The following is a 26,996-nucleotide window of genomic DNA, read 5'->3' as shown; positions in this document are numbered from 1 at the left end:
GAGACAGCTAAATTCAGAGAGCGCGCTCAGCACTCTGCCTCCCCCACATCCCAGATTTCTCTGATGTGCTTTATATACAACTTATCTGGCTTACAAAAATGTCAGACTAAAGAAAAGGAACACACCTCATTTAGATCCTTGTCTCCATCACCTCCAGGAAAAGAGGAATTCAAGCATGTTACAAGCCAGGCAGAGCTAACTGAAGGAACTCTAGGTCCTTTGAGTTAGATTACCTCCCAGTTCCCCTCTAAAAACTAGTGCTTCTGGAATGAAAGGGAGTGAAGGAAGGTTATCAGTCGCTCTTACTTGAACTGTGAGTTGCAGTGCTTGATATGGTTTTGCAGCAAGCCGACACCCTTCTTGGTTTTGATCTCATTCACTTTGATTAGATACTGAAGGGAAAAGGACACAGGGACTGAATTTGTAGCTTAGAGAGAGATGCCTTTTATGTACTTTTTCATGTTCCCCCCCTCCCACTGCCAGTGAAGAGCAGTGCACTGTGGCCCTTCCTGGCAGTCATGTCCTAATGTGAGCACCTCACGTGGTTTTTATGGGGTAAGAAGTTGGTGGCAGGAAGAGCCATGAACACAAGTGCTTTGACATGGGTTTAAAAGTACCCTGCCAGCAGCTCTCCCATGGCCTGCCATGAGCACTCCAGCACTTCACCACCCTTCTCAGCACCAGCTGAGGTCTGGACAATAGAGTGGTGGATGCACGGAGATGGGCTTTCTGGCCTTTCTTTGTTGAGGCAGACACTCAATTTATACACCCTAAAAAGATTCACCAAAAGACAACCAAACACAAGAGCCACAGAAGAACTGCCAGCATTACTATAAACCTTCAAATATCATCAGTCAAGAGCCAGATTCCTCCAAAACACACTTGACTTCACCCATGCACAGCCTAACCCTACTGCCACTGCCAGTGCTGCCAATCTGCCTCCCTATATCTTACACTTGGCTGACATCTCAGCCTACCTCGAGGACCTTCAGAAGCAAGCTTCAGATTTCCAGCCCAAAATTACTTGCCACCTCACAAAGCCCATCCTCATCCATAACAACATCACACTCAAAAACCAACGTTTTTTCCAAAATAAAGGTGTGGCTATTGGCAGAAAAATGGCCACACAATATACCCACCTATTCATAGCCCACCATGAGGAAGTACTTCAAAATAACTAGTCCTCAACCTGTGCTATATCTAAGATACAGAGTTGGCCTTTTCAGTCAGTGGGCTGACAAGGTGGAAAATTTCTATTCTGTGTATTTCTCCATCAGTGTCTGGAATACTTCTACAGTAGCAAGAGCTTTCTAGACATTACATCTATCGTAGAAAAAGCAACCTACAAATTACTGCATACAGAAGATCCACCGGGCAATATAGCAAGCCAGCTTCCAAAACATACATACAGGCTATGCTGTATATATACAAACTTCACTGTATTTATTCTGAGGGCATCATTCAAAACAACCTCCATCCATCAGAAGTGTTTCCTAGAAGATAGCCCCTCAGAAAGAGCCCACATGTTGAACTAGAAACTTGAATGCCACATACGGACTCACATCAACACAGAACAAAACCTCCCCATGATCTACTGGCTCTTTCTAAGGACTGTGCAGCTCCATAAGACAAGGAATTCTGATATTTGCGGTGGAACGGTATTTTTGGTATGGACACAGTAACCACTTCCAAAACAGGAGGAAGACAGAACAGGACAGAAGGGAATGGGGGGGAGTGAGAGTCATCCGCCAAGCTGCCCAGAAGCGCTCAGATATGGCTGAAGTGAGGACCAGCACCTAGGGGTGTTCCTCAACAGACTCAGCTGGAACATCCTTCTCCCAGAGCCTGCCAGGGCCTCAGCACCAAAATCCTTAGTGCCTGGCAGGAGAGAAATGGCTGGGGAAGAGGTACGCTGGCTAAGTCTCCCCTTTCCTTTTTTGCAGAGGCAATTTCTAGCCATTGCTCAAATCTTTGCTTTAAGTGGTCAGGATCTGCAGCAACCCTGAGGCCAGGACGGGGAAGAAGCAGCTGGTAAGAAGCCTCGATCCGAGGGCCTTACGGGATTTTTCTCGACTCGCATCTCTACTGCCAGGTTAAATACTGGCTCAGGCTTCAGATGAACTCCTTCATCAGCCCCTCTCACCCAGAGCAGCTCACCGACTGAGGAAATGGGCCCAGCAGAACGAACTCGACCTGCTGAGCAGTGACCTCTGGAGATTTGCACTCCACCTCAGTACTACTCCCCAGAGGCAGAGCAGAGGGATGCTGCCAGTTCTCCAGGCAGAGCCTGCGGCTCCAGGACACTTCAGCATCTCAGAAAGGCAGAACAACACCAGTCATACCACAGACACAGGCATCACCGATCAGGGACAGAAGATGGTCACAAATGAAAAATCAGTTTGTATTCAGACAAAAAAAACAACCTCAAAACAAGCCCAGGTCAGAAAGCAAGTGAGAATCGCCACCATGGGAATCACTGCTGTTTGGACGCTCCAGCCTGGGATCTCCTGGGGCTATGATATGGCTGCTGTGAGCCAATGGAAGGAAAACTGGTTCCTCGGATGCCGATTCAGAGACTCCGAAATGGCTCCTGGAGCAGACTTGGGCACCAGCAATCAGTGCTATCCTGGAGCCCCAAGAGAAGGCTGCAAAACCCGGAGTCTGGTGTTTAAGGACTGCAAGCAGGGTACAGGGCGAGTCAGGTTATGGTAAAGGCAATCCAGGAGGTGACTGACGCAATGCCTAGCTTCAGGCAGGAAGAAATGGGGAGCGCAACGTTGGGATTACAGGTTTACCCTTCTCCGGAGACGGCGTGCATGAGCCTGGACTCTGAGCCGACAGCCACAGCTCAGCCTTTTGGGGAGCAAGCAGGGAGATGCAGGAGGCATCTGTGACAGCTGAGGCTATGCTGTGGCATGAGCAGTGACACAGAGGAACTACAGAGGACCTACACAGGCAGAGTGCAAAGGACAGGAACAGGGAGGAGCCAGGCAGACTCCCAGGGTCCTGTGCTGTGTTGCTGCTGCTCCAACCCTCCCTGTCCTGCATTACCTCACACATGTTTAACTGGAAGGTCCTGCGCTCCTTCTCCATCTCCTCTGCGATCTCACCTCCGCTCACCTCACTCCGCACCATCCCATGTTGCTTTGCCAGCTCTCGCTTCTCCTTCTCAATTTTCGCACTCCAAGAAAGACGAGGGACACATGAAAGGCTCCATCTGACTATTCTTTGGTGAAGTCAGATAAAAACAAGCCTCCAAGTATGACCTTGGGGCAAAGAAGCATGACAACTTACAGTTTGCTTTCATAGTCTTTGCAGGCCTTCTCAAATGGTTTTTTGAATTCCTAGGGAGAGCCAAAGGCACCACTTGATGACTACGTTCAGGACAGGCTCTTCCTGAGCTTTAGCATACTGAGTTCCCATTGGACCACCCTAGCAGAAAGGACCTTGCAGACTAGTACATGGCTGTCCATAAGGCTGTCCTTTCCCAGGAAGGTATCCTCACATGTCCATGCACCCACATGTACAGCAGACAAGTATGCACCCCACTGTAGGTTTATTCACAGACACTACGTCCTTGCTTGCGTATACACTAATACATATGCTAATAGGCACTAGACATGCAAATACACAAATGCACAGACACTAAAACACATATCACACATGTGCATCAGGAAGACTTGCACGCAGATTTGTACATACTTGCACCCAGATTTCACAGACTCACATTTTTAAGGGCAGAAGGATTCACTAAGACATCTGCTCTGAAACACACAAGCCAGAAAGTATCTATCAGTTCCTCATCTGTTGAAGCCAGAACATTGTGTTTGACTAAAACACCTCTCACAAAGACATCAGAAACCTGTCTAAACCTGACAACATCAAGAGGATCTAATTCTGATCTATTTCTTCTTCTATATGTTCATTAATGGTGAATTAATTTTGCTGTTAAAAAGCCATACCCTGTTTCTAATCTAATTGGATGGCTTTAGCTTCTCTTCAGTGGTTACCATTTTGCTATGTTCAAATGTATTTGTCTGTTAAATGCATTTACTCAGATTACCCACATTCTGCCCTCTTCTCATTGTTTCCTGCTCTGCAAACTTCTGTGTCATAGAAACACAGACTAATTCAGGTTGGAAGGGACTTCAGGATGTCTCTAGTCCATGCTCCTCCTCGAAGAAGGAGCAGCTTTGAATTTAGACCAGGTTGCTCAGGGCACTGTCCAGGCAGATCTTGAAATCCCTAAAGATGGAGATCGCACAGCCTCTCTGGACCCCTGTTCCAATGCTTCACTGCTCCTCAAGCTGAACCTTTTTTTTTTCCTTTATGTCAAGGCAGAACCTTGTTAGGATAGATTCTCCCTTCTGATGAAAATGCCAAATAGATTTAGATCAAGCTGATTCCTGTGGGACACCATTAGAAACATCATCACCTTGATCACAGTTTCTTGTGGACAGCTGTTTTTCATCTCTCTCTGCCAGATTTTCTTCACTCCCTGTCTTCTTGACATTGTCCATAGCAATGCAAATAGTGGATTTTTTCCTTCACATATTTATATTCTTTTATCTACTTACTACACTCCACTTGCTCTCTCCTTCCATTTTCACACTCCTATATAACGCTAGTTCCCAGTTTTCTGCCTAAATGCTCCTAATTTTTCTCAGTATTTGGCCGTTAGCCTTTTGGAAGTCCCCAAATTCTGTCAGAGGTCTCAACCTTCTCTTTCCATAATCCTACCCATAGCCTTCCCCCGCTTTCCCAGAGGTTCAGCTGTCTGCTCCAAGGATCCCAGGCCCAGCGCTGATACAGCCCAGCTGCATAACCTCGGCACAGATTTCTGAGGCAATTCACCCTCGTAGGTAAACTCAGGAACTGTGGGTTGGATGAGTGGACAGTGAAGTGGATTGAGAACTGGCTAGATGGCAGAGCTCAGAGGGTTGTGCTCAGTGGCGCAGAGTCTAGTTGGAGGCCTGTAGCTAGCGGTGTCCCCCAGGGGTCAGCACTGGGTCCAGTCTTGTTCAGCCTGCTCCTCAGTGACCTGGATGAAGGCACAGAGTGCACCCTCAGCAAGTTTGCTGATGATCCTAAACTGGGGGGAGTGGCTGATACACCAGAGGGCTGTGCTGCCATTCCGAGGGAGCTGGAGAGGCTGGAGAGCTGGGAGGAGAGGAACCTCTTGAAGTTCAACCAAGGCAAGTGCAGGGTCCTGCACACAGGGAGGAATAACCCCAGGCACCAGCACAGGCTGGGGGCTGAGCTGCTGGAAAGCAACTCTGCAGAGGAGGACCTGGGAGTCCTGGTGGACAACAAGTTAAGCATGAGGCAGCAGTGTGGCCTTGTGGCCAAGAAGGCCAAAGGTAGCCTGGGGTGCATTAGGCAGAGTGTGGCCAGCAGGTCGAGGGAGGTGATCCTGCCCCTCTCCCTCTCCTCAGCCCTGGGGAGGCCACATCTGCAGTAGTGTGTCCAATTGTGGGCTCCCCAGGGCAAGAGAGACATGGCACTACTGGAGAGAGTCCAGCAGAGGGCTCCAAAGATGATGAGGGGACTGGAGCATGTCTCCTCTGAAGAAAGGCTGCGAGAGCTGGGCCTGTTGAGCCTGGAGAAGAGAAGACTGAGAGGCGATCTCATCAACGTGTACAAGTATGTGAAGGGGAGGGTGTCGAGAGGATGAGACCAGTCTCTTCTCCGTGGTGCCAAGTGACAGGACAAGAGGCAACGGGCACAAACTGAACCCCAGGAAGTTGCATCTGAGCATGAGGAAAAACTTCTTGACTGTGAGGGTGCCTGATCAGTGGAACAGGTTGCCCAGAGAGGTGGTGGAGTCTCCTTCCCCTGGAGATATTCAAAACCTGCCTGGACGCGGCCCTGGGCAATGTGCTCTAGAGGACCCTGTCTGAGCAGGGGGGGTTGGACTAGATGATCTCCAGAGGTCCCTTCCAACCTGAACCATTCTGTGATTCTGTGATTCTGTAATTGATAAGTTAGGAGAAAAATCTGTGAGAAAGTCCATCGAGTGGAACCATGCAAGATAAGAAAGATTAAATTACCAAGTTTGGGCTGTTTAAACAGGATCATTTGTTGAAACAGCTCAAGGATTCAAGAAGAAAAAAACTAACATGGAAAAATATAAAATCCTAAAGGAATAAAAAACAGAGTTTTTCAGTGTTGTCAGGGTCATCAATGTCAGCGAGCACTGTGGAAGACAGCAGCTCAGCAATACCAAGAATCTGCTCCAGGGGGCAGCAGAGCTGGTTCTGCTCCTCCTGACATGATCTGCCTGGCCAGCAGACTCCTCAGGTGATTTATCAGGGTGGTAAGCACATTAATACTTAGCCTAGTAGCTCGTTAAATCCTAGCTATCTTTTGTATGTGTTAGCCAATAAATAATTGCTCTATAGTGTCTACTGTTTGTAGATTCTCTGTGCCCAAGGCTAGAAGTACTTGAACAAAGTGACCCAAAGAGGAGCGGCACCAGGTCAGAACGGGCAGCTGCTTGATCATGTTAGATGGAGGCTATGAACCAGCAATCCCTCAGCAGTGACCTAGTTCCAGAATAGCAATCAGAGTCAGTTCATTCATACAGCCTTCTTCACCCTAAACATCCACAGGAACTTGCACTGATTTGCGTTCAGATACACACAGCAACAAACGCACAGAGCTGAAGACCTCAGTACAGTCACAGAGACACAAACATGCAAGCACCAAGGATTGCCTTTTACCTCTCTATTGGTAAAAAAGCCAAAATTAAATAAAAGTTTGATGCTCTTCCCAAAATTTACCCTGATTAATACTGAGAAGTTCTATGAATGCTCTACAATGTGGAAAATCAAATTATACGTTCACTTTAATACTTGCTATCCTATAATCTCTGAGACACATGTGCAGCTATGTGGATACACACATGCATGTTCAGATTCACACAAACATGTCCTAACATATGTATGTGCAGGAGCCACAGGTGGGCCTGTGAGGAATGGGCCTCACTGAGAGGTTGTGGAGGAGTTTGTGCACAGGGAAAATATAACTATTTGGTGCACAACAGTTTTATTTTTTCTTGGTGTAGTGAACTATAGACTCCTCCGGGTTCAGCTGCAAAACAGAGGGACCAGCTACAGGGCATTGCTAGCCTGACTTCTGGTGTGAGGCCCCAGGCTCGAGAGAGCAAGCAGGGCCCAGTGCACAGGAGGACCAGGCAGGACTGCCCTTCCAATATATATCTGTGCAGCACCCTGCCAGAGGGTAGGACGTGGGCCAGGGATGAGCCTCCACAGCTGCCACCCTCTCTTTCTCCATCCCCCTGCTTACCAGCACCATCTTTTCGCAGCTCTTTCAGTTTCTGCTTACCCCTTTGAGCTCTTTCAAGTCGCCCTTTATTAATGACTCCAAGGAAAAGTTAATGTTGTGGTACAAACTCTGCAACTGAAAAGGAGAGAGAGATCATATAGCCAGTGCTGCCCAGGCTGGTCAGACTAGCATGAGATCCCTTGGAAATGTCAGGCTGGGTCCAGCTGTAGAGGCAGCCCCCCAGCTCTATGTCTCAAAACTTTCAGCCCTCCATGGGGGAAGAGTGTTTTGTGCTAATACTGCATGAGAGGGAGTGAGACCCAGGGCCACGAAAAGCATTTGTGGACTCAGTGCATTCCTGCTGTCCTGAGACCTACTTGCAATAGTGCTATCCCTCTTTTAGACTGCTGCTCCCTTCTCATAGCTACCTCCAGGCCACCTAAGGGTGTCATCAGACACATCCTGCTCCAGGGACTTGAGTCCCAGGCTTGGTGCCAGCCCCTACACCACTCCCTGTGTTAAGGAAGCAGAGCTGTCTGGGAGGCTGCAAAATGAACCACTTCAGAAAATAGTCACCTGAAAACCACCCCTGGAGATTTTCAACGTTGAGCTGGACAAAGCCAGCTGACCTGATCTAGTGATAGTTCATGCCCTTTGATAGCATGGCTTCAAGAGTCAGGTCTTCTGCAATTCTCCAAGGCACTGCCCAGCTCCTTGCTAATCCCCAACCAGACATTTCAGCAGAGCAGAAGGGCCAGATTTTGTCAAACACGTAACAGCAGCAAAGTTTGCTTTCTCCTGGAAGCTCCTGTAACTATTTCTGAAGAGCTCAAGAGGTACCCCAGCTCACTCTGAACCTCTTCAAATTGGTGCAGGGGATGTATCCTGGCTCCTTGGAAGAGGCTTTGCATCACATCCCCCCAGGCCACTCAAGCCTGACTCATGTGATAAGCATTGCCTGTCATTTACCTCGCCCAAACCTCAGCTTTGGTCAATCAGCAGGATTCCTTGGGACCCCCCCCAATGGGCTCCTGTAAGCACTGTGTGCAGAATGGGGAACACTCAGCCTCCTCCTTGACAGGCCACCATGTGAACCTGCCTCTTCTGAGCAGCATCAGAGGTTAGCTGCCACTCAGTGAAGATGGCTCCAGCCATACCATACAGACCGTATCACCTGCTCTAAAACCATACACTACACACTCCTACCTCTGTCTCAGGAAGGGGATGAGCTCTGACATGCAGACTGCAGACCAGTGCCTCCCACTCTTCCTGGGGCATGTGTCAGAGGCAGGCCCCTAGCCTGGCTTTCCCCACCAGTGTCCTCCTGACCCCTGTGAGTTGGGAAGCCTGTGACAGGACCCTGTTTAGACGTGCATGTGGAGGACAGGGTTGCCTACCAGGCTCCTAACAGAGGTCAGCAGCTCCCAGGAGAAGGTCGCAAAGGTGCTAAAGGCGTTGGCCAGTTGCTCCTCACCCTCCAGCTGGTAGTTGGCTGAGAATTTCTCCTGGGCGGTGATGTGGGCTTCAATGTGGCTGATGAGATCTGGGGGAATGCAGACGGTCCCCTGTGTGCTCAGGGGGAAGGCCTAGATGAATGCCCATGCCTCTGCCTCCCCCCAGCAGTCACTATTTTAGCTCTGCCCTAGGACCAGGGTGGGTGGCTCCCGCTGCCTCCCACTGCCTCCCTCCTACTACCTGCAGCCACTGCCCAGCTCCTAAGGGCATTGCAGCCCACTCTGCTGCCAGCTGGCAAGGGGCATGAACAAAAGCAGCTACAGGGACCTGAGAGCTGCAGGCCTGGGGACATATGCACACCCCAGACAGTGGACACATTTCCCACACCCAGCTTCTCAGCTGCCATCAACCTGACCTGCTGTGAGAACTCCCCTCAGCCCTCTGTCACCCATCTTCCTGCTCCCTCGTCTCTGTTCTGCCCTGACCTTGTCCACAGGCGTGCTCTGCCTTCACTGCTTTCCTCATCTTCTGCAGCACAACTCGGTCTGCATCCAAGGCCTAGAAATGCAGAAGAGACAGTCACTGCCTACATCCATACAGATACTTCCATAAACCAGAGAGTTCAGCACAAGTCTCAACACCTCCACACCTGACTGCCCTGCCAGCAGGGTGACGGACTAGTGGAAGCAATCCATACGTATCTTAAATGCCAACAAGCCTTCCTGATGGTCTTCTGGAAGAAGTGATCAAGCATAAGGAGTGAATTGGAAAATATATCAGAAAAAGGACTGTAGAGCAGGGGGTTTAAGAGGCAAGAAAATCTGTTAGCCACAAACTGTGTTTCCATCACCGTCCAAGCCATTTCTGGGCTGGGAGGAGGAAGCATGGGTGGCTGAGGGGAAATGTTTGGAGGCATCTAAACTCTCTGCCTATGAGAAACTGAAGGAGACAGATGCTCTTCACAGAAGTGCTGGCTGGGAGGGCTCTCTGCAGGGCCCTAATCCAATCCCTGGTATGGAGCAGGACTATTGCCAATACTCCGTCAGGTTTGCCACACTTTGCCTAGTTGAGTTTTGAAACCCTCCAAGGGTGGAGATTCTCTGGTGCACCACCCTTTGCAGAAGCAACTTTTCCTAATGTTCAGCCTGAACCTCCCGAAGCTACAATTTGTAGCTGTTGTTCCTTGTTATACCATCTGACACTGCCGAAAAGAGCTTGGCACTATTGCCTTTGTAACTGCCCTTTGATGAGTTGTAGGCTATCAGACTCCCCTCCTCTTCCCCCTAGTCTCCTTTTTGTTTGACTAAATCAGCCCAGCTCCTTCCACCTCTGCTTCTCTATCACCATTCACTGGCCCCTCTCCAATTTCTCCACATCCCTCCTGATCTCCAGAGCAGTGTTTCAGGTGTGGCCCTTTCACCAGACTGACGTAAGTCCTGACAGCTCCTAGACCAGACTGGCATCGTGGGGATTGACAGGACTTTGCTCTGCATATTGGCCTTATACTGCCAGAGCTGGAAGACAGGGCTTAGCTTTTAAAAGCCAGAAGCACTGATATTTGGGTGCAAATGGTTTTACAGCAATTTGGATATGCAAAGAAAAACTAAGGGCGGAGTTTCATGCTACAGCTAAGGCCTTTTAACAACTGCATGGAAGGCGGAGTTGGATAAGCACCCAGGGGCGTGATACCACTGCTGTCTTTGTATTCTGTTGTGCAAAGCATGGTCTGACACCTCACTGATAGCAGTACATGGGACAAGCCACACAGTTGAACCCCTGTAACAGAGGTGGAAATGAGTCAGGCTCTTTGTGGATCAGCAGTGTCAAGACTGTGGCATTTCTGGGTACAAACATTTAGGTACCCAGGGAGCATTAGTGCTGGAAACTTAACTGCATGTTTCCAGAGCTCAGTGTAGCAAAGCAGAGATGCTGAGATCTCGAATTATGGACTTAGACCCCAAAATAGAGGTTACTAGACTTCCTGCTACATCTCCCTGCAGAGCGCAGAGCGCCCCAGGGAAGAGCTGCCACCCACGACTCTTCGCAACTGCACCTTCTTGTCCAGCCCAGTTATTGGGACTGAGGTTTCTAGCCAAACACTCAGGCTCCAGGACTGAGATTCCTGGGGCAACTAATGCAAGATACTTCTAGGGCCAGCTTGGCCGTTATCATACTAAGCATTACAAACCCCGGGAATTCAGTGTTATGCTTCAAAGAAATTCCAGTGAGCTGAGGTAAGAAAGGCAAAGGTGAGATAAGGCACCTGATGCTTCTGACCACTGCTCTTTGGCAATGCTGTTGGAGGGACTCACATCCCTTTGTTTGGAAAATCAGTTTAAGTTAAACCAGGACCTCAAGGACTAATATCCCAGTCACAACCACATGGTTATTTGGAGTGCCAGCACAGGGCAGACACAGTTCCCTGCCAGGCCACAGCTTGCTGCAGTTGTCTGAGCCACAGCTGTGGGATTCATCTCACCAACCTTAGGCAGCCCCCAACCATGTCACCCAGGGGTCCATTCACAGGTGACGGAGACAAACAGACATGTCTCCAACACAGTTCTTACGGCCTCTTTCAGACAGCTCAAGCTTAGGATGGGAGGTACTGCTGTTCCAATGTTTCCAGCAATTGCATAAACAGTCAAGAGGGGGAATAGCTCAGGCAGAGGGCATCCACTTCATGCTTCCAAAATTCAGGGACATGAACCATGCACTTGGTTGAGAAAAACTGCCCTGCTCAGTGGTGCACCTGGAGTACCACTAGGGCATCGGAAGCCAGTGGGGACCGAGCCAGTGGGGGCCACCCTAATCTGCAGAGAGAAGCCCATGGGAATCCAGCACAGTGCTTTCTGCTGCTGCGCCCACCATGCTGGGGACAGCTTTGCACAACAGAATACAAAGACAGCAGTGGTATCACGCCCCTGGGTGCTTATCCAACTCTGCCTTCCATGCAGTTGTTAAATGGGGGCGGTTGCTAGGAGGATATCATCCCAGAAGAACATGGGCTCTGGACTTAAATTTGTATTAGTGGAGACTCCATCACAACTTTTGGTATATTGTCCCTATGATTAATGGCATCTCCTGTTAAAACTGTGCACTTCACTTCTAATCTGTTTAGAAATTACAAACATCTAATTTACATGTCTAGACAATGGGTTTCATTACACCTCTGAAGACTGATGACTGCTCTTTTCTCACATTTCTGCCCTCAGGGCCAGTGTTACCAAGCTGTGATTGAGCCATCCCTGACCTCTTCTTTGTATTGCTTTCTCTGGCCTGCAGACCCCTCAAATACCATAGCATTTACCCTGCTTGAGCAGAGGGGTTAGCCTAGATGATCTGCAGAGGCCCCTTCCAACCTCAACCATTCTGTGAAATGCTACAAGATCAACACTTCAAAAAAAAAAAACCTCTAGTCTCTCTTTAGACATTAGCAGCAAAGCACGGCAAGAGCACCAACTTTCTCTCCAGATCTTTGCACTGGCGGTGGGTGACAGCGATGGTGCCTGTGGACTCTCCAGTCCCCGTGGCCACACCGGGGAGAAGCAGCAACCTCAGGACAGGGGGACGACAAGAGCATGACCCAGGAGCTGCGCTGTGCACACAGACTGTGAGCCTCTGCTCTCCTATGCACTTTACTCACACGTACAGAGATCATGGTCAGTTCTTAGGTGAGGGCTCCTTTCACAGAGCCACACCACTCCTCCTCAGGCTGCATGTGGCAAAGAGACAGGCTGGCACTGCCACACACACACTGAGGGAGCTCACCCTTTGTTCTCATACATGCGAAGACCCACTGTGTGCAGACCTGCAGGTGCTGCACACCTCAATTGCACTCACTCGTGCACACTCTTGCTGGGAAATCCCTGCATCAGAAGCCAGATGAGCTGTCACAACCATGGTCTAATCTCCTGAAAATCCTTGAGGTAAAAATAAAACATTTCAGTTATTAATTTTCTCTTTCAGCTAGGGGCACAGAATGCAGTTCATGCTTTTCTCTCCTGTTCATGAAGGAGAAAGGTGGCCTGGAGTGATTATGGTTGAGCGGGAGTGTGATGGGAGCCTGGAAATGTTCTGACCATGTGCAGAGGAGCACTGGATCCTCATAGAGCATTTGAGATAAAACAGCATCTGAAGAAAGCCAAGTGGGCAAAAGCTGACATTATCACCAGGAGCCTTCAAAGCACTGGGTGCATTCCCGATACACCACCCAGAGGAGTTACAAGGTGCTACCAGAAAGTCCCTTTCGCTTTAATGCCCTACTTGGGTGTCCTCCTCCCAGCCAGCCCACTGCCCAAAGAGTCTAAATAAGACCTGGCTTTAATGTGAAAATAAGCAGGGGGAAACATACACCATAATACCCCCCACCCCCACCCCAGCTCTGCTTTGTGCAGCAGATGCAGCAAAAGGCTCAATATTTACAAGTGAGCTGTGTGCTTAGCTTGCTGTGCTGCCTCTTTGACACCTGGAGTTCTCTCCAGATCCTCCAGATACATGGTCCCCCCCTCCCCTGCCTCCTCCCAGAAGCTCAGGCACCTTGTGGGGGCTGTAAGCTCACCAAGCGCTTCCTGGCAATAGCCAGTTCATGGACTGCGCTGGCAAAGATGTTAAGAGTTGGCTGTGGTCTGTTTCCAAAGTTCTCAGTGCAAGACTCCAGTGCCACCTTCAGCATAGCTCCTCGTATAGGGCTGTACCAGGGGACAATGATATGGGCACAGACTATGAGGACAAGATGCGAGAAGACTATAGAGCTTGCTATTGCTATTAGCTTCTCACACAGGAGTAACCACACACCAGGTACCAGTTTTGCCTCGGGAGCTGAACTGTCTATCAGACTGCGATTCAGAGAAGCTCACCACAGTACTGGGCATTGCTGGGTACTACACGATGCAGGGGAGGATGCAGAGGAGGAACACAGACCAGAGGACCTTCTCTGACAGTAAAGCTGGGCAAGAATACCAAGGTAAATGAAGACTGGTAGAAAGAAGAGGCCTTGAACCTTGAAGGCCACGACTTACATAAACCTAGAATAAGGAACTTTTGAAACAGAGAAAACTCAGATCGGAAGTAACAGAGTTTGTGAAACATCCCTTCCCGCTCCGGCGTTGCAGGGTGCTACTTTCCTTGCTCTCAGGCCAATAACCAGTGACTTGCTGGATTGCAGCAAATCCTGCGCAACCCCCTGAGTTATTGGGAAATGTCATTCTTTCCATCTTATCCATAGCCTGCATGTATGTGTGATCCCTTCCCTTCTCAGCAAGAGAGATCCTGGGCAATACGCTCTAGAGGTCCCTGCTTGAGCAGGGAGGTTGGACTAGATGATCTCCAGAGGTCCCTTCCAACCTCAACCATTCTGTCATTCTGCCACTCTGTGGAAAAGGATTACCAACTAGTTTCAATCCCTTGTGAAAGTTGTTCTTCAAGGTTTTTTTGGACAGTCATAATCGTGCTTCCACATCTTTCTGCTAGAGTCTAGGATTCTTTATGGTCTTCTCATTTGGACATACCTCTCCTCATGTGAAGACTCCTCTTTATTTCCAACATTTACCCATCACAACTTTTCTTTCTTTTTTAGGGGGGAGAAGGGGACCCTTCTAGAATCTCTTTTGATAAGTGGAAAACGTTTGCTTTGAGCCTTCCATATGGTGTCTTCAAAAGGTCTCCATGCCAGCTGGAGACGTTTTACCGTTCTACATGTTTCCTTTAAGTTCTTTCTAGCTTCTTAACTTTTATATTGTTTCCCTTTTCAAAGTTAAGTACAATAGTGGTGGGTATTTTAGTTTCCCTTGCTCCAGCAACAATGTCAGTTCTAAGGACGTTATGGTATTTTTTCATATGTTCAAGATAAAGTCAAGTTTTCCTTCTCTTGTGGATGCCTGATTGTCCATGAATACTTTACACAGCAATGTACAGAGATATATCTTCAGTCTAAACACCATACACCACTGTGGCTTTTATCCAGAGGTAAAAAACAAATCTTTAGTGATCCTTTTAGTGACCCTACTACATCCCTCATCCATTAACACTTGCTTACTCTGTCTTTCTTGAATAGTTCATACCCTGGCACTACCATGTCCTGCTGTCCCTCCACAAAGTTTCTGGTACGCCTGTTATCTCAGTGTCCATCTTTACATTAAGACACACTATAAGGAATATTCTTGAGCATTCACACAGAAACAGGTAGCAGGGTGGGTTTGGTTTTCTATTCCTTGTTTAAATGAGCCTTTACTTGTCCCAAAAGTTCTTTGTCAGCTCCAATTTCACTCTGGTCACCACCTGCCCTTTCCTTTACTTGAAGGGGGTGAACTGTCTCTGCTCAGAGTACACACTTCCAAATCAAGCACTGTTCTGCACTTGTCAGCTCTCATCTCTCTCTAATTCAAAAGCTTCTCTTTACCCTTCTTAAGGGGAAGCCATCTAGCTTAGATGAAGTGTATCTATCTCTCTTGTAGAGGCTCCAGTTGGGCAGTTTTCCCAGTTCCAAACATCTCTGATCTCCTCCACCCTAAACCAGCTTTTTAGCCACACAATCAGACTCTGCTTGGCCTTGTGCTTGGCACTGGGAAGGGGTATTTTGGAGACCACCGCAGAAACCCTGATCTCCAACTTCCTAATAGCCTCCAAACTCCAAACTCTCTCTCCCCCCACACTCCCTTCTACTACCTCCTCCCCAAAATGTTGCAAGAGCCTGTCCCACTCCCTTGTGATGTCAGTCATCTTTACCTGTCATCTTTTATCAGAAGTTCAGCTCTCCACACACAGACGCTTGAATCTCCCACATCTGGGGCCTGCCTCCCTCCTCCTTTCTTCTGACAACCCCCTCCCTAAAGGTATAACCTAACTCCAGAAGTGACCCAGCCCCACTTCTGGGACCATTCTCTGCTTGCTAGATTGATGCTTTCAGGTCAGGAAGCTCTCTTCACTCTAAGGAGCAGCACCAGAGTGTCTGCCCCAGCCACGAGACTGCTCCATGACAACCCTGAGGCTATCACCAACCAGCAACTCCACCTCTCTGAGCTCCCTCAGTTCAGTCAGCCCAGCTTCAAGAGCAGCACTGCCTCCAGGGATCATGAACTGCCTAAACTGGCCACAAGGCACAAAATTACATATCTGACACTCGGTGCACAAATCTCCAAATCCCCTTTCCTGGCTGTATTTTTATCTGCACCAGTTTGCCTTGAAGGCATGGACTTCGCTCCGCATTTAGTTGAGCTACGTAACTTCCCCTTTGAGGATCTGCTTCCAGAGTTAGCAGTGGAAAACCTGCTGACCTCCCTCCCCTGCAGCTAAATTTCCTACAGCTCAATTGTCTTTTACCTTGTTGGCCCACGCTTCCCAGGCTCAACTCACACCATGCTGGGGCTCTCCTTGCTCAGCCAAGGGCTCTTGCTTTGTTTAGTGCTTTATACCATATCTACTGGGACTGCTCTCAGTTATTAGTGCTTACCAACTTAAGACTACTTGCGCACACTCAGAGACTTTTTGCTGTACAATTTTCTTCACATTTTCACTAACAGCTGCTCTCTCAACTACTACAAAAGTCACAGGCATAAATATTTCTGCCTTTCAGTGATGAGATCAAGGAACAGAGAGTCGTGATGGCTCCAGCTCTTTCAGATCTGTTTTCATGCCTGCCCATAATTCCCACAGTGCTGGTGTCACAGAACACCGGTGCCTTCTTGTTAGTTTTCAAGAATGCAGAAAGTATCAGGCCAAGAGAGACTGTCAGTTCACTTAGTTTGACCTTCTGAATATACAAGGCACTAACATTCACAAGACAACTTTGCATGGAGCCTATAACTCATGTGGGAATAAGTGGTTTCCAGAAATACATCCAGGCTGGGTTTAAAGAGGGCACATACCAATAATTCACTTTGTCTTGAGTCCAAGGTCGGCCCAAGCTGCTGCATATTTTTGTATGGTCATGAATTTCGCAGAAAAATAGCAAGAAGTCAATTTGAACACTGGTCTGGAGCAGTGGCCAGGGTGAAGAGAAGCCCAGTAAGCATGAAGTGGAAAACATTGTAGCATAGCTTGGGGGCAGGGGCTTGTAAAGGATGAAACTGTGATATGCTCTGGTCTCTGGTCTGACCCAGGTCTCTGCAAGGCTCCTGGAAAGCCAAGGAGTGTTGTCTCTCCAGAGTGAGGAAATAGCAATGCTCGTGCGTCACGGCGTGTTCTTTAGCTTTCCGTTTGTCGAAGGTTCTCCTGGCCATCCGTCCAGTGCAGCCTTTCAGATCTGACTCAGGTCTGCACCGAAAGAAGAAACCAACTCCCTGTATTCTCTGCTTCACAGGAGTGCTGCTGCCTGTCCAGCATGGCTCACATCATTGCTTTCTGCTTTTACCATGGAGTAATCCCATACGAACTGCATGGCCCAGGGAGGAGGGAGCAGTGGGATTTTATCTTGAGTTTACTGTCAACTCTGACACATAAGTCCCAAGCCGAGAGCCCTGCCGATTTGACAAACTCAGTAGTATGTGCTTTCTCTCTGACCACAGCTTCCTGATGTAGCAGCTCTTTGGAATGACCAAAGTTTTAGTTTTTCTTTTGGTAGAGATAATAGAGTAACAGTTGAAAATTAAGCAACACAAGGAAATTGCACCACGTCCAGGACTCATGAGCAAGTTCTGGCTTCCAGAGACGTGAAAACTTATACAAAAACCACAGCGACCATCACTTTGACAAAATGATCTACAGGCTCCACACACACCACTCACAGCCTGCAGAGGTCTGCTAGCTGATCCCACACTCTGGAGGACTTCAGTACAGTGCAGTGGTCAGAGCTCATAAACAGACCCTAATAAAGTCCTGGGCACTTCCCCCTCCTGTGCTGAAACTACAAAATAAAGAGGAATATGACATGGAGGAAATGCTGTTTAGTTGCTCCCAGCATATTTATCAGACCTAGCAGGAGGAGGCAGCAAGGGGGTCGGGGCCCTCTGGACCACCCAGCCGTGAGGAAAGCCAGCCAATGCAGGTAGCCAACCATGAAGAATACCGTCCTCCCCCAAGACAGCAGCAAAATCTCTTTGATGTTTGTCATGAGAGAGCAGGACCTCGATCAGCCCAGGAGCAGACCAGTGTGGTGATTACATTGTACTTGTCTCAGTTTTCAGCCGAGTCCCAAGAAGCCGTGAAAGTAAAGGCGGCTCAAGCTGGGCAATGAGATGCTGAATATGGCCAGCAAGCAACTGAAAGCCAGGCCCTCTGCTGAACCAGGGTCCTTCCCTTGCTCACTCCCTTCCCCAGGTTTTTGGGGAATGTGAATTTTTTGAGCCATTTATACATTTGGCTTCCAAATGTCCCACATCAATGAATCCCACAGTTTAACTTGGGACAAGCAAGCAAACAACCTACCCCCTACAAAGAACTTCCTTTAATTTTTTTGTTTTGTTTTTAGCTTGATACTTGTCTGGACAAAAAAAAAAAGAAAATCAGTACTCTTTTTATAGTTATGATGTGTCAGCCTAGTAAGACATACAACTTTTCCTCATGAACCTCTCCTTCTTTGCATTTATTGCCACTGATTGGCAGCTGTCACCCTCCCACCAAGCCTCTTGATACGGCTAGACCCTTTCACATGCCTTTGCAATCAGCTTTGCTTTAGGTCCTCCTGCACAGCACAGCAGGGTCCCTCGGGGCTCTCACTCGTTATGCCAAACGGCACACCGGCACCTGAACCAGCGCAGATCCTGTGGGACCACACTGGTGGCATAACAACGTGCCAACCACCCACCCCATCTCCCCACGGGCAACAACCCCCAAAGGGCCCCTTTCCTCCTGCCTGCAGCTCGGAGGGAGGCAGCGCCTGGCTGTCCCCACGGCCACCCTGCCACCCCTGCAGCCACCCCGCCACCCCTGCAGCCATACTGCCACCCGCCCTGCTGGGGCGCAACAGCCCTCACTGGGGTGTGCTCGGTGCCCTGGCCAGGCCGAGGACCCCACTGGTCGCCCCCGTGTGGAGCCCGCTCAGGGGCCGGCCGGCCTCAGCACCTGCCGCAGCCCCCAGCCCCCTGGCTCACCTCCTCCAGGCTGCTGGCGGTGGCCTTGCAGCGGCCCATGTGGCTGACAAAGGCAGAGGTGGTGGGTGAGCTGAGGTCCTCCTGCACCTGCTGCACGAAGTCACGCACCGAGATGAGGGCCGCCATGGCGCTGTGTCGAGGCGGCGCCAGAAAGGGGAACTGCCTGCAGGAGCCGCAGCCAGGGCTGGGCCGGGCCGGGGCTGAGGCGAGGGCCCCGAGCGGCAGCAAGGGCGGGAGGGAGCCCCTTACCTCACAACACCCCCCACACACTGCTCCCTACACAGGCTCCTGATCGCCCTCGCAGCCTCCCAGTGCACTGCGGTCCTGCACAGCACGTGCGCGCGCGCGCACACACACTCACTCACACGTCCCCTCAACACACAGCGCAGAGGGGGGCCCCTCTCGCACACAGACTCAGAGAGAGCTGTCCCCCTGCATTCACCTACATACACACACAGACAGGGGTCCTGCATAACGTACACACGTCTTCATACCCCCCACACCCTGTGACACAGCTAGAAATCTTGTGATTATGAGCTGAAGCGTTTTGAGGAAGAAAGCGACTGATACTTCATTTTGAGTCACGGGAGCCACAGTCTGGTGGTAACGTGGAAAACGCAGCTGAGGGCAGTTTGAACGCTGAGGATTGGCCTGGCGCCATGTGCTGGCCATGCCGGGAGCACTGGTCGTGCTGGGGGGCACCGGGCACTGCTAGATGTGCAGGGTGCTGTTTGTGACTGCCAACGTCCCACGTGAAAGCCACCAAGTCTGGGGTGAGGCGGCACTGAACACAGCACTGTCACTCCCCGACGGCCCAGCTCAGGCCAAGCCCTGGTGCTGCAGCTTGTTTTGCTCCCCCTTGCATCCTAAGGGTGCCCTTGGAGGGGCCGCCCCAAGCAGCACCCCACCCAGCAGCCCAGCTGAACTCCTGCCCCCAACCAGGGGCTGCAGGGTCCCAGCCAGAGTCCCCACCTGACCATGTCTGGCCCATTTCTAAATAGCTTGGGCACATATACAGGCAAGAAGTCCCTATAAACACAGCGAGCCTCCTGCTGCAAACAGTTCTCTGCCCTGGGAGCCACTTCCCAGCCTGCAGAGCACACATATCTCACAGACAGCTATCACAAAACCTGCTTCAAAGTAGACGTCATCAGGGCAGTGAAGACTACACTGAGAATGAGTCTCATGTAATTAACATCAGCCCAATACAATACAGATTCACATTGGCAACACCCACACCGATATCCCAATGCTGTGCTATCACAGAGGAAGGGTGAAAGCACATCAGAGAAGACCGTGCAGGCAGGCAGGCCTTAGCCTCGAGCAAGCAGCCAGAAAGTCCAATGTTGGAGAGAGCAGGCAAGGAGCTTTTTATTCCAGTGAAAATGAAGATCCAAAACAAAGCTCAAAGTGGATCTTGGCTATGTTATCCTTCTTCTCCTTCACCAAGCAGCTGCAGCAGCACCCCAGAGAGCCTCCTTCAAAGATCTTATGGGTCCTACCTCCACCAGGACTCTACACAAGACCTACCTTCCCCCATACAACATGTGGAGGCTGTTTTGATTTCTTCAGGCAGAGGCCTGGGAAGTGCCAGACATTGTCAAGCTGGAACATCAGCAGAAGGTGCAGTGATGGGAGGAGATTGCTCTGTGTATCGCCATCCTTGCCAGAACTGCTCCCAAAGACAACAGCTGGTTTTAGTTGCCAAGTCTGTGTGGCTAGCCCCAGCCATCATAATTTTCTAGTCCTTCCTTTCTCCCCCCCCAACAAAGAACAAATTTATCCCAAAGCTGGTCCTCCAAGGAGTTTGCCTTGTATGTTACGTACTTGGTTACTTTACATCTCATGGGTACTTAGCGTGAAATACAACTACCCAAAGACAGGCCGCTTTTCCAAGCATCTCACTCAAAGTTGCCTGGGCACCTGCAGACTTTCATTAAACTTTCTGGTCCAATCTCAGCTCTTGCAATAATCACCCCTGACTTTGAGTAGTCCTTTTCCAGAGAGCATTTATCCATTGATGATCTTCTCACTAATGTACCCAGGCATGGTGTAGATCAAAAGAACCAGGAAGACGGTCAGAACAGCAGCAATGAACAACACAATGATGTATTTCTTGTACCGCTTCCAGATAAAGAACACAAAGGTTTTCATGGGATTCACAAACCAGTTGAAAGATGTTTTCGGCCGGCTGGAACAGGGAAGGAAGAAGAGTTCAGCCCGGGCTCCATTCACAGAGCACTGTGTTGTCCCCTTTGCTTTGGTGCCCTGCCATCATCATGGGCCACCAGATATTCCTGCTACTTGAGGAAAGCATCATCCCAGGAGCTGCATGGCCTGGCCTGCCTCCTCCCCCCAACCAATCTCACTGCCTGAGGGAAGGAGGGGGGGCCCACCCCACACCCTTCTCTCTCCCACACCCTTCTCTCTCCCATAGCCGATGCAGTAACCACAGCTCCTGTGAAAGAGCTAGAGACACTGAGCCTCCAGAACAGCATCCAGCAGAGCTATTCTGAACCCATTCAGCCAGCTGGGTACATTCACATGGTTGAACTGGAGCTTCCCTTCATAGGAGCAACACTGTGCCATAGCTGGGTTGAGTAACCTGTTCAGATCAGCTCTAGCCCAGCTGCTGCAGCCACAATGCCTGCTGGAGCCACTTAAGCTCTGGGAACCCACTTGCAGCCTCAGTCCCGCAGACTGAGCCCAGCCCAGGGCCTCTTGATTCTGCTCTCAGTTTCCTCACTAGTCAATGCCTGCTCCATCTTCCCAAATGACCAGCCACCAGAGAACACAACTGTCCCTAGCCCCAGCCTGTCTTTTTTAAAGGTGATGAATATGGATACTCACTTGGGCTTTTCCAGAGGTTCAGGTTCTTTTCGGCCCAAACCAACAGGACTTTTCTCAGCCTCCTCCACAGTCAACAGCTGCAACTCTGCTTCCACCTTACCCTGCAGGGGGAACATACCTGAGCCACAGGCTTTATGTTGCTTCACAGACCAACCTGCCAGGACTGGGTATTTACCTCCCAGCTCCACTGACAGATGCTCAAGCAATCAACTCTTCTCTCCAGCCATTAGCCACAGAGATCTCTACTTTGTAACCAGAGGGAACTGCAGCCTGGCCAGAAACTGTTTTTCAGGGAAGGCGCTGTATTATAATGCGCTCCCCAGCTCTCCAGATTTGGCTGCAGTGTTCCACACTAGCACTGAATGCAACCTCACCCCTGGGGACAAACTATGGTCCACTAACAGGGCCACTAGCAGCAGGCCTGCCCTGGGACACTAAGCACCTGCCTCCTGCCTGCCTCGGGTAGGCAGAGACACTGGGACAGGCCTAGCTTGGTGCTGTCCTGTCTATTTGACAGGGAGCCATGTGCACCTCACAGTCTCCCCTTGCTGAGCACTGCTCTACAGTAAGCACAGAGCAAGATGTGAGGCTGGATGCCCACTGCACATCACTGCAGCTGGCGTTTCTGTGTGAGATGAAGCTCAGATGCAACAGATGGGGCAAGTCTCCAGGACCCTGCACAAAGCCCCAGGCAGCTAGGTCTTTCCTGGCTGCAGGTAATGTGCAGGCAGGACCAGTTGCCCTGTCAAGACAGAGGTGAAACACTGGCTTTCTGCTCAACCCTGCCAGCACCCTATCTTACCGTCAGGAAGTACTTATTCCCACTGGGGTCTGTGAACTCAACATCCTCTGGTTTGATTGCACTGCTCCACTTCTTCTTCTTCTTCTTCTTCTTCTTGGCCTCCCTCTCCTCTCTCTCCTCATCTTCTTGATCTTTGAGTTTGATGAAGGGCCACCAGCCTCTCATGCGCTTGTTTCGGAAGATGGAGAAGCGAGGTGTGGCATTCTCCTTGGCCATCTTGATGGTGCAATGCTCTGAGCTCTTGGCTGCCCGCACCATGTCATGCAGCTTCAGCTCAATGGAGCCTGTGGGCACACCAAAGAGGAGAGCTCCTGGTGAAATCCTGAGGCCAGCCCCACACACCAGCTGGCCTTCTTCCTGTCTCAGCCATGCTCCCACCACCAGCAGCAGGCCCCAGCTGCTGGAATGATCTAGCAGACTCCTGTACATTTTCAGGTGGGGAACTTGAAGCTCAGCATAAGAAAGGACCAGACCAAGAGTTAGAAACTAAGAGGCAGAAGTCATAGCTTTGCCTCTCCATTTTCTGATGTGGCCAGTCTGGCTTGCCTGCGGTACAGTGGGTCATTTTTCACTCTGTTGCCGTGTCCCACCCTGCTCTCCTCACATGCCCAAGCTCCCTTTTCCCTCTTGTTCCTGCAAACTCTAATAAGGAATTATAAAATCTGGAAAACTCATTGAAAGGTTCAAGCCAGTCTTCATGTCTGCAACAGCCTGTTCCCCTTGGAAGAAGCTGCCGTCCCAGTTCAGCACCGAGTCCTTGCAGCAAATCAAATACTGTGCTGTATTGGCAAGAGCATAGCCAGTAGTAGAGGGAAGTGGATGTTTCCCTATGCTCAGCACTGGTGAGACTGCATCTGGATACTGTATCCAGTTTTGAGTCCCCAACACAAGAAAGGTGTCACCAAACTGGAGAGAGTCCAGTAGCCCAGATGGTCAGAGCTGGAGTATATGCCATAGGAGGGCAGGCTGAGAGACCTGGCTTTGTTCATCCCAGGGAAGAGAGGATGAAAGAGAGATTTTATTGCATCTTCCACAGCCTAAAGGGAGCTAGAGAACAGCTGAGGCCTCTTCTCAGAAGTGCACGGTGAAAGGATGGGAAGCAGTGGATACAACTTGCAGCAAGGCAAACCAACTAAGGATAAAAAATTCACATTGAGAATGGTAATGCCCTGGGACAGGGGCCCAGAGGGGTTCTGGGATGTCCATCCTTGGAGATATTCAAAACTCACTCAGACAAGGTCCAAGCAGCCTGAGCTACTTTGAACCTAGCCCTGCTTGGAGCAGGGTGTTAAGAGCAGAGACTGCAGAGGCCCCTTCCTGCCTAAATGTTTCTGAGACTGTATGGGGCAGGAAGCCCTGGGATAGCTGTCTAATGCTTTCTGCAGTTGTTGTGTACCACTGCCAAACAGATCATCACTGGTAGAGAGCTTCATGAAAATAAAACCCTTTGGAATAAACTATGGCGGGATGACAAATCAAGTGAGTTTTGTTCTGCCTGGGAGACAGCAAGTCAGAGAGGCTGCTTTTTAGCAAGGAGGTCAAGGTTTGAAGAAGGGAGGGATAACTGAATGGAGTGCTACAAACTTGGAGATGGGAGCAGAGGCAGGAGAGAAGTATTTGTGTCAAAACGTGGGCAGCATCACTGCTGGCCCAGCTTCATTGCCATGTCCCTGCTGCATGCCCAGCTGAGCGAGTCTGGTTACTGAGAAGTATCAAAGCAGCAGGGGGCAGGGGGGAGCTCAGCCTCCAGCAACGGGACGTGGTGAGACAAATGCCAAAGGTATTGAGAAGGCTGCCAGTCCCCATGCACAGCATGAGCTACCGGGAAAGCTGCTTTTTTTGCCAGGTCCTTGGGAACTGCAAATCTAAGAGAGAGGAAGGGCACTAAGTAGGTTTAACAGATAGGCTGTGAGGAGGCAGAACCTAGCAGTCCTGGGGGCAACAGGTCCCAGAAAAGGACAATGAGACCTTGGGACAAGCCTGCCAGCTCTACACGTCTCTGTAGGGTGGATGTACACCACCAGGCTCTGCCTATCACTTTTTGGGAAAAGCCAGCCCAGATGGCTGCTGAGCCAAAAACATCAACCTGGTGCTGCTCGTGTCCCTTCTCAGAGAGCTGGGCCCTGTGCAAAAAGCTGCAGTGTTCACACAAGGTGAGCGGAGCAAGATAGGGACAAGGCCATCCCACTCCCAACAGACCATGCCATACCTAGAAAGTCATTAGCTGAAATTCTGTCATAATCCCAGACCTGGAGGACAAGAACAGCTGGTTCCCTAAACTCCGATTCCTCCACGGAGAAGACAGAATCCTTCTTCTTGTAGGTGATCTCCTTCTCAGTTGGGAGATAGTTGAAGCGAAAGATGAACCTCCAGTTGAAATTGCCCTCCCCAGTCAAAGAGTTAAAGTGAACATCTGTCTCCTGCTTGTCGTGGTCAAGGCCCTTTATCCAGCTGCAGGAGAAACTCAGTTATCTCCTACCCCTGTTACCCAGTCCCAAAGGCAGCACCGCAGAGTAGAAGGACAGAGGGGACAAACGCCATGGGGTAGGAGGAAAGGAAGGATCAGACAGCCAAGCTGGGCCAGTACCTAATCAGCATCTTTGGGAGTACAGCAGTCAGCATAGGGGACTGGAGTGGGGCACTTTGTACTGGGACAGGGAGGAGCAGAGGTTCAGAGGAGGCAGTGAGGGGCACGGGTCAGGGCAGGGAGTAGGACAGCCAGGCTCTGGCCCCTGGCTCCCATCAGACCTTTTGACGTAGATATCACTGGAAGGCTCTCCTGTTATTGGGCTGATGTCATCAAGGATCACATCATCCGTGTTCCAGATAATCACACGCAGCTCGTAGCTGTGGGAGGGATCCAGGCACAGTGAGATATGTGCTTTTGCCCTCGGTGCCTGGCTGGGCAGGTCAAGCCCGCATCAGCAGAGCAGTAGAACCTGAGCCCACATACCACAAAAGTCCCATGGGACCCTGCCTAAGGCTCCTCTGGCTCGGCAGGCCCAACAGCCTTGCACAAAGCCCTTAACGCAGGGCTGCAACCCCACAGGTCAAACACCCGCAGTGAAAACAAACACCTTACACACAGCAAGTTTCTGATGCTTGGGAAACCCACCCAAGCTGCAATTTGTGTCCTTTATCTTTCACCCTTTCACTGTGCACCTCCGAGAAGAATCTGGACCCATCATCTCAGTAGACTCAATAGAGCATTTAAGACAGCAGATCCCCTCCATGAATTTCTCTTCTCCAGGCACTCAGAGGTCATCAACTAGCCAGAACAGAGCTGGGTGACTAGCTTAGACCTAGATTTCTATGTATGTCCTCCATGTCCAGCTTCAGAGGAGATTAACCCTACCCTTCACAAAAACTTCAGCTGCTGAAGCACTCATGCCCCCCACTGACAGGCCCAAAACACTATCCCCCAGTCAGAGCTGAAGCAGAGGAGGGCTGTGTGCCAGGGCGCTGCCAAACTAGCGCAGATCTGCCAGCCTGTGCAGGACTCTGCACTGCATCCCACCAGGCACAGCAAGGGACAGAGATCCTCCACATGGGCTCTTCAGACCCAGTCCTGCTCCCATGGGTGTTACCTGATTGGCAGTCGTGGCTTGATATTGACAGGAGGTGGTGCAGGGACATCATTTGGAAACATGTCAATCCACATGTGCAGGGAGCCCTGACAAGAGGAGACAGAAAAGAAATTTCAAAGGACAGACCACCTTCCAGCTCTTCAAGGAGCAGGGACTCAGTCCAGCAAGGAAAGCTCTCTCCAGAAAGCCACTAGCTCAACTCCCTCCAACCCCAGCTCTACTGTAACTAGCTGCCTGCTGATGCCCCAGCACTTCAGTTTCGTGTACCTGGATTTTAGATAGGACTGGAAAAAAAAAAAAAACTACAAAAAATAGCTTATTCCTCCCCCTACCACCCAAGAAAAAACATTGCAGCTGAACTGAGTCTATTTCAAACATAAGCAAACATCCCACTCTGATTTTAAAAACAACTTCATGAAGATGTAACCTTTTGGCATAGCCAAGAAAAGTGAAATGACAGGTTTGATCCTCCCATCCCCAGATGTGTTTCCACTGCTGACCAACACCAGTGTGTCTGCGGAGTTCTGCTTTGTGATAGATCTGTGGTACCCAAGGGAACAGGAGATGTTAGTGCAGGGTGTTGAAATGGTTGAGCTCAAATTACTACGCTGCATAAAACTGAGAAAGAACACTTCTCCTCCAAGCAGCAGTTACATCATGTCCCTGGGGTGTCCTGGGCCTGCAAGGGACAACCCCCAGCTGATTATCCGGCAAAACATCTCAGCTTTTCCAAATTGGGAATCACACATCCACCCTGGCTCCAGGGTAGACCTATCACTGAGCAGACCGTCTTGGCACTGCAACTCTGGACACTCTGCAAGGGACAGGCCGTGGGCCAGGGTTCAATACACAGCTGTTGATATAGGCAGAAGGAAGCGCCAGCTCTTGGAGGTGCTGCTTTGGGCTCTCTGCAGGCAGGGCTGCCCCAGTGATGTTCAGTTCACAGCTTGGGAACAGTTTTTGCCATTTGAACAGCCAGTGACTGATAAT

At 50.1% G+C, this 26,996-nt stretch overlaps 2 protein-coding genes across 7 annotated transcripts in view; both read right to left on the bottom strand.

Moving 5' to 3' along the window:
- The window catches only part of LOC104146961 (arf-GAP with SH3 domain, ANK repeat and PH domain-containing protein 1-like), a 42,161-nt gene extending 23,159 nt beyond the window's left edge, over positions 1–19,002 (bottom strand). Inside the window, exons 1-7 of one of the 3 annotated variants that reach the window (XR_011135357.1) lie at positions 18,768–19,002; positions 9,228–9,300; positions 8,685–8,830; positions 7,348–7,422; positions 3,295–3,344; positions 3,052–3,184; positions 307–392 (exon numbers count right to left, since the gene is read on the bottom strand). Coding sequence is in view for 2 of the 3 variants with exons in the window: in XM_068912702.1 (XP_068768803.1) it covers positions 307–392; positions 3,052–3,184; positions 3,295–3,344; positions 7,348–7,422; positions 8,685–8,830; positions 9,228–9,300; positions 18,768–18,893 (689 nt within the window). In the remaining variant the exon portion in view is untranslated. The remainder of the gene's footprint in view (positions 1–306; positions 393–3,051; positions 3,185–3,294; positions 3,345–7,347; positions 7,423–8,684; positions 8,831–9,227; positions 9,301–18,767) is intronic. The other 2 variants (XM_068912702.1, XM_068912701.1) reach the window with 2 other exon arrangements.
- Positions 19,003–20,114: 1,112 nt separating this feature from the next.
- LOC104146960 (fer-1-like protein 4) overlaps positions 20,115–26,996 on the bottom strand; it is a 45,699-nt gene continuing 38,817 nt past the window's right edge. For 2 of the 4 annotated variants that reach the window (XM_068912729.1, XM_068912728.1), the window contains exons 40-45: positions 26,007–26,092; positions 25,168–25,266; positions 24,629–24,870; positions 22,420–22,703; positions 21,618–21,718; positions 20,115–20,958 (exon numbers count right to left, since the gene is read on the bottom strand). In XM_068912729.1, coding sequence (XP_068768830.1) covers positions 20,778–20,958; positions 21,618–21,718; positions 22,420–22,703; positions 24,629–24,870; positions 25,168–25,266; positions 26,007–26,092 — 993 coding nt within the window. In that variant the 3' untranslated portion in view covers positions 20,115–20,777. Of the gene's footprint in view, positions 20,959–21,617; positions 21,719–22,419; positions 22,704–24,628; positions 24,871–25,167; positions 25,267–26,006; positions 26,093–26,996 lie in introns of those variants that run through there. The other 2 variants (XM_068912730.1, XM_068912731.1) reach the window with 2 other exon arrangements.

Source organism: Struthio camelus, chromosome 18, assembly GCF_040807025.1.
Source record: "Struthio camelus isolate bStrCam1 chromosome 18, bStrCam1.hap1, whole genome shotgun sequence".
NCBI lineage: Eukaryota > Metazoa > Chordata > Aves > Struthioniformes > Struthionidae > Struthio > Struthio camelus.
This window is presented reverse-complemented; position numbering and strand designations above follow the sequence as displayed.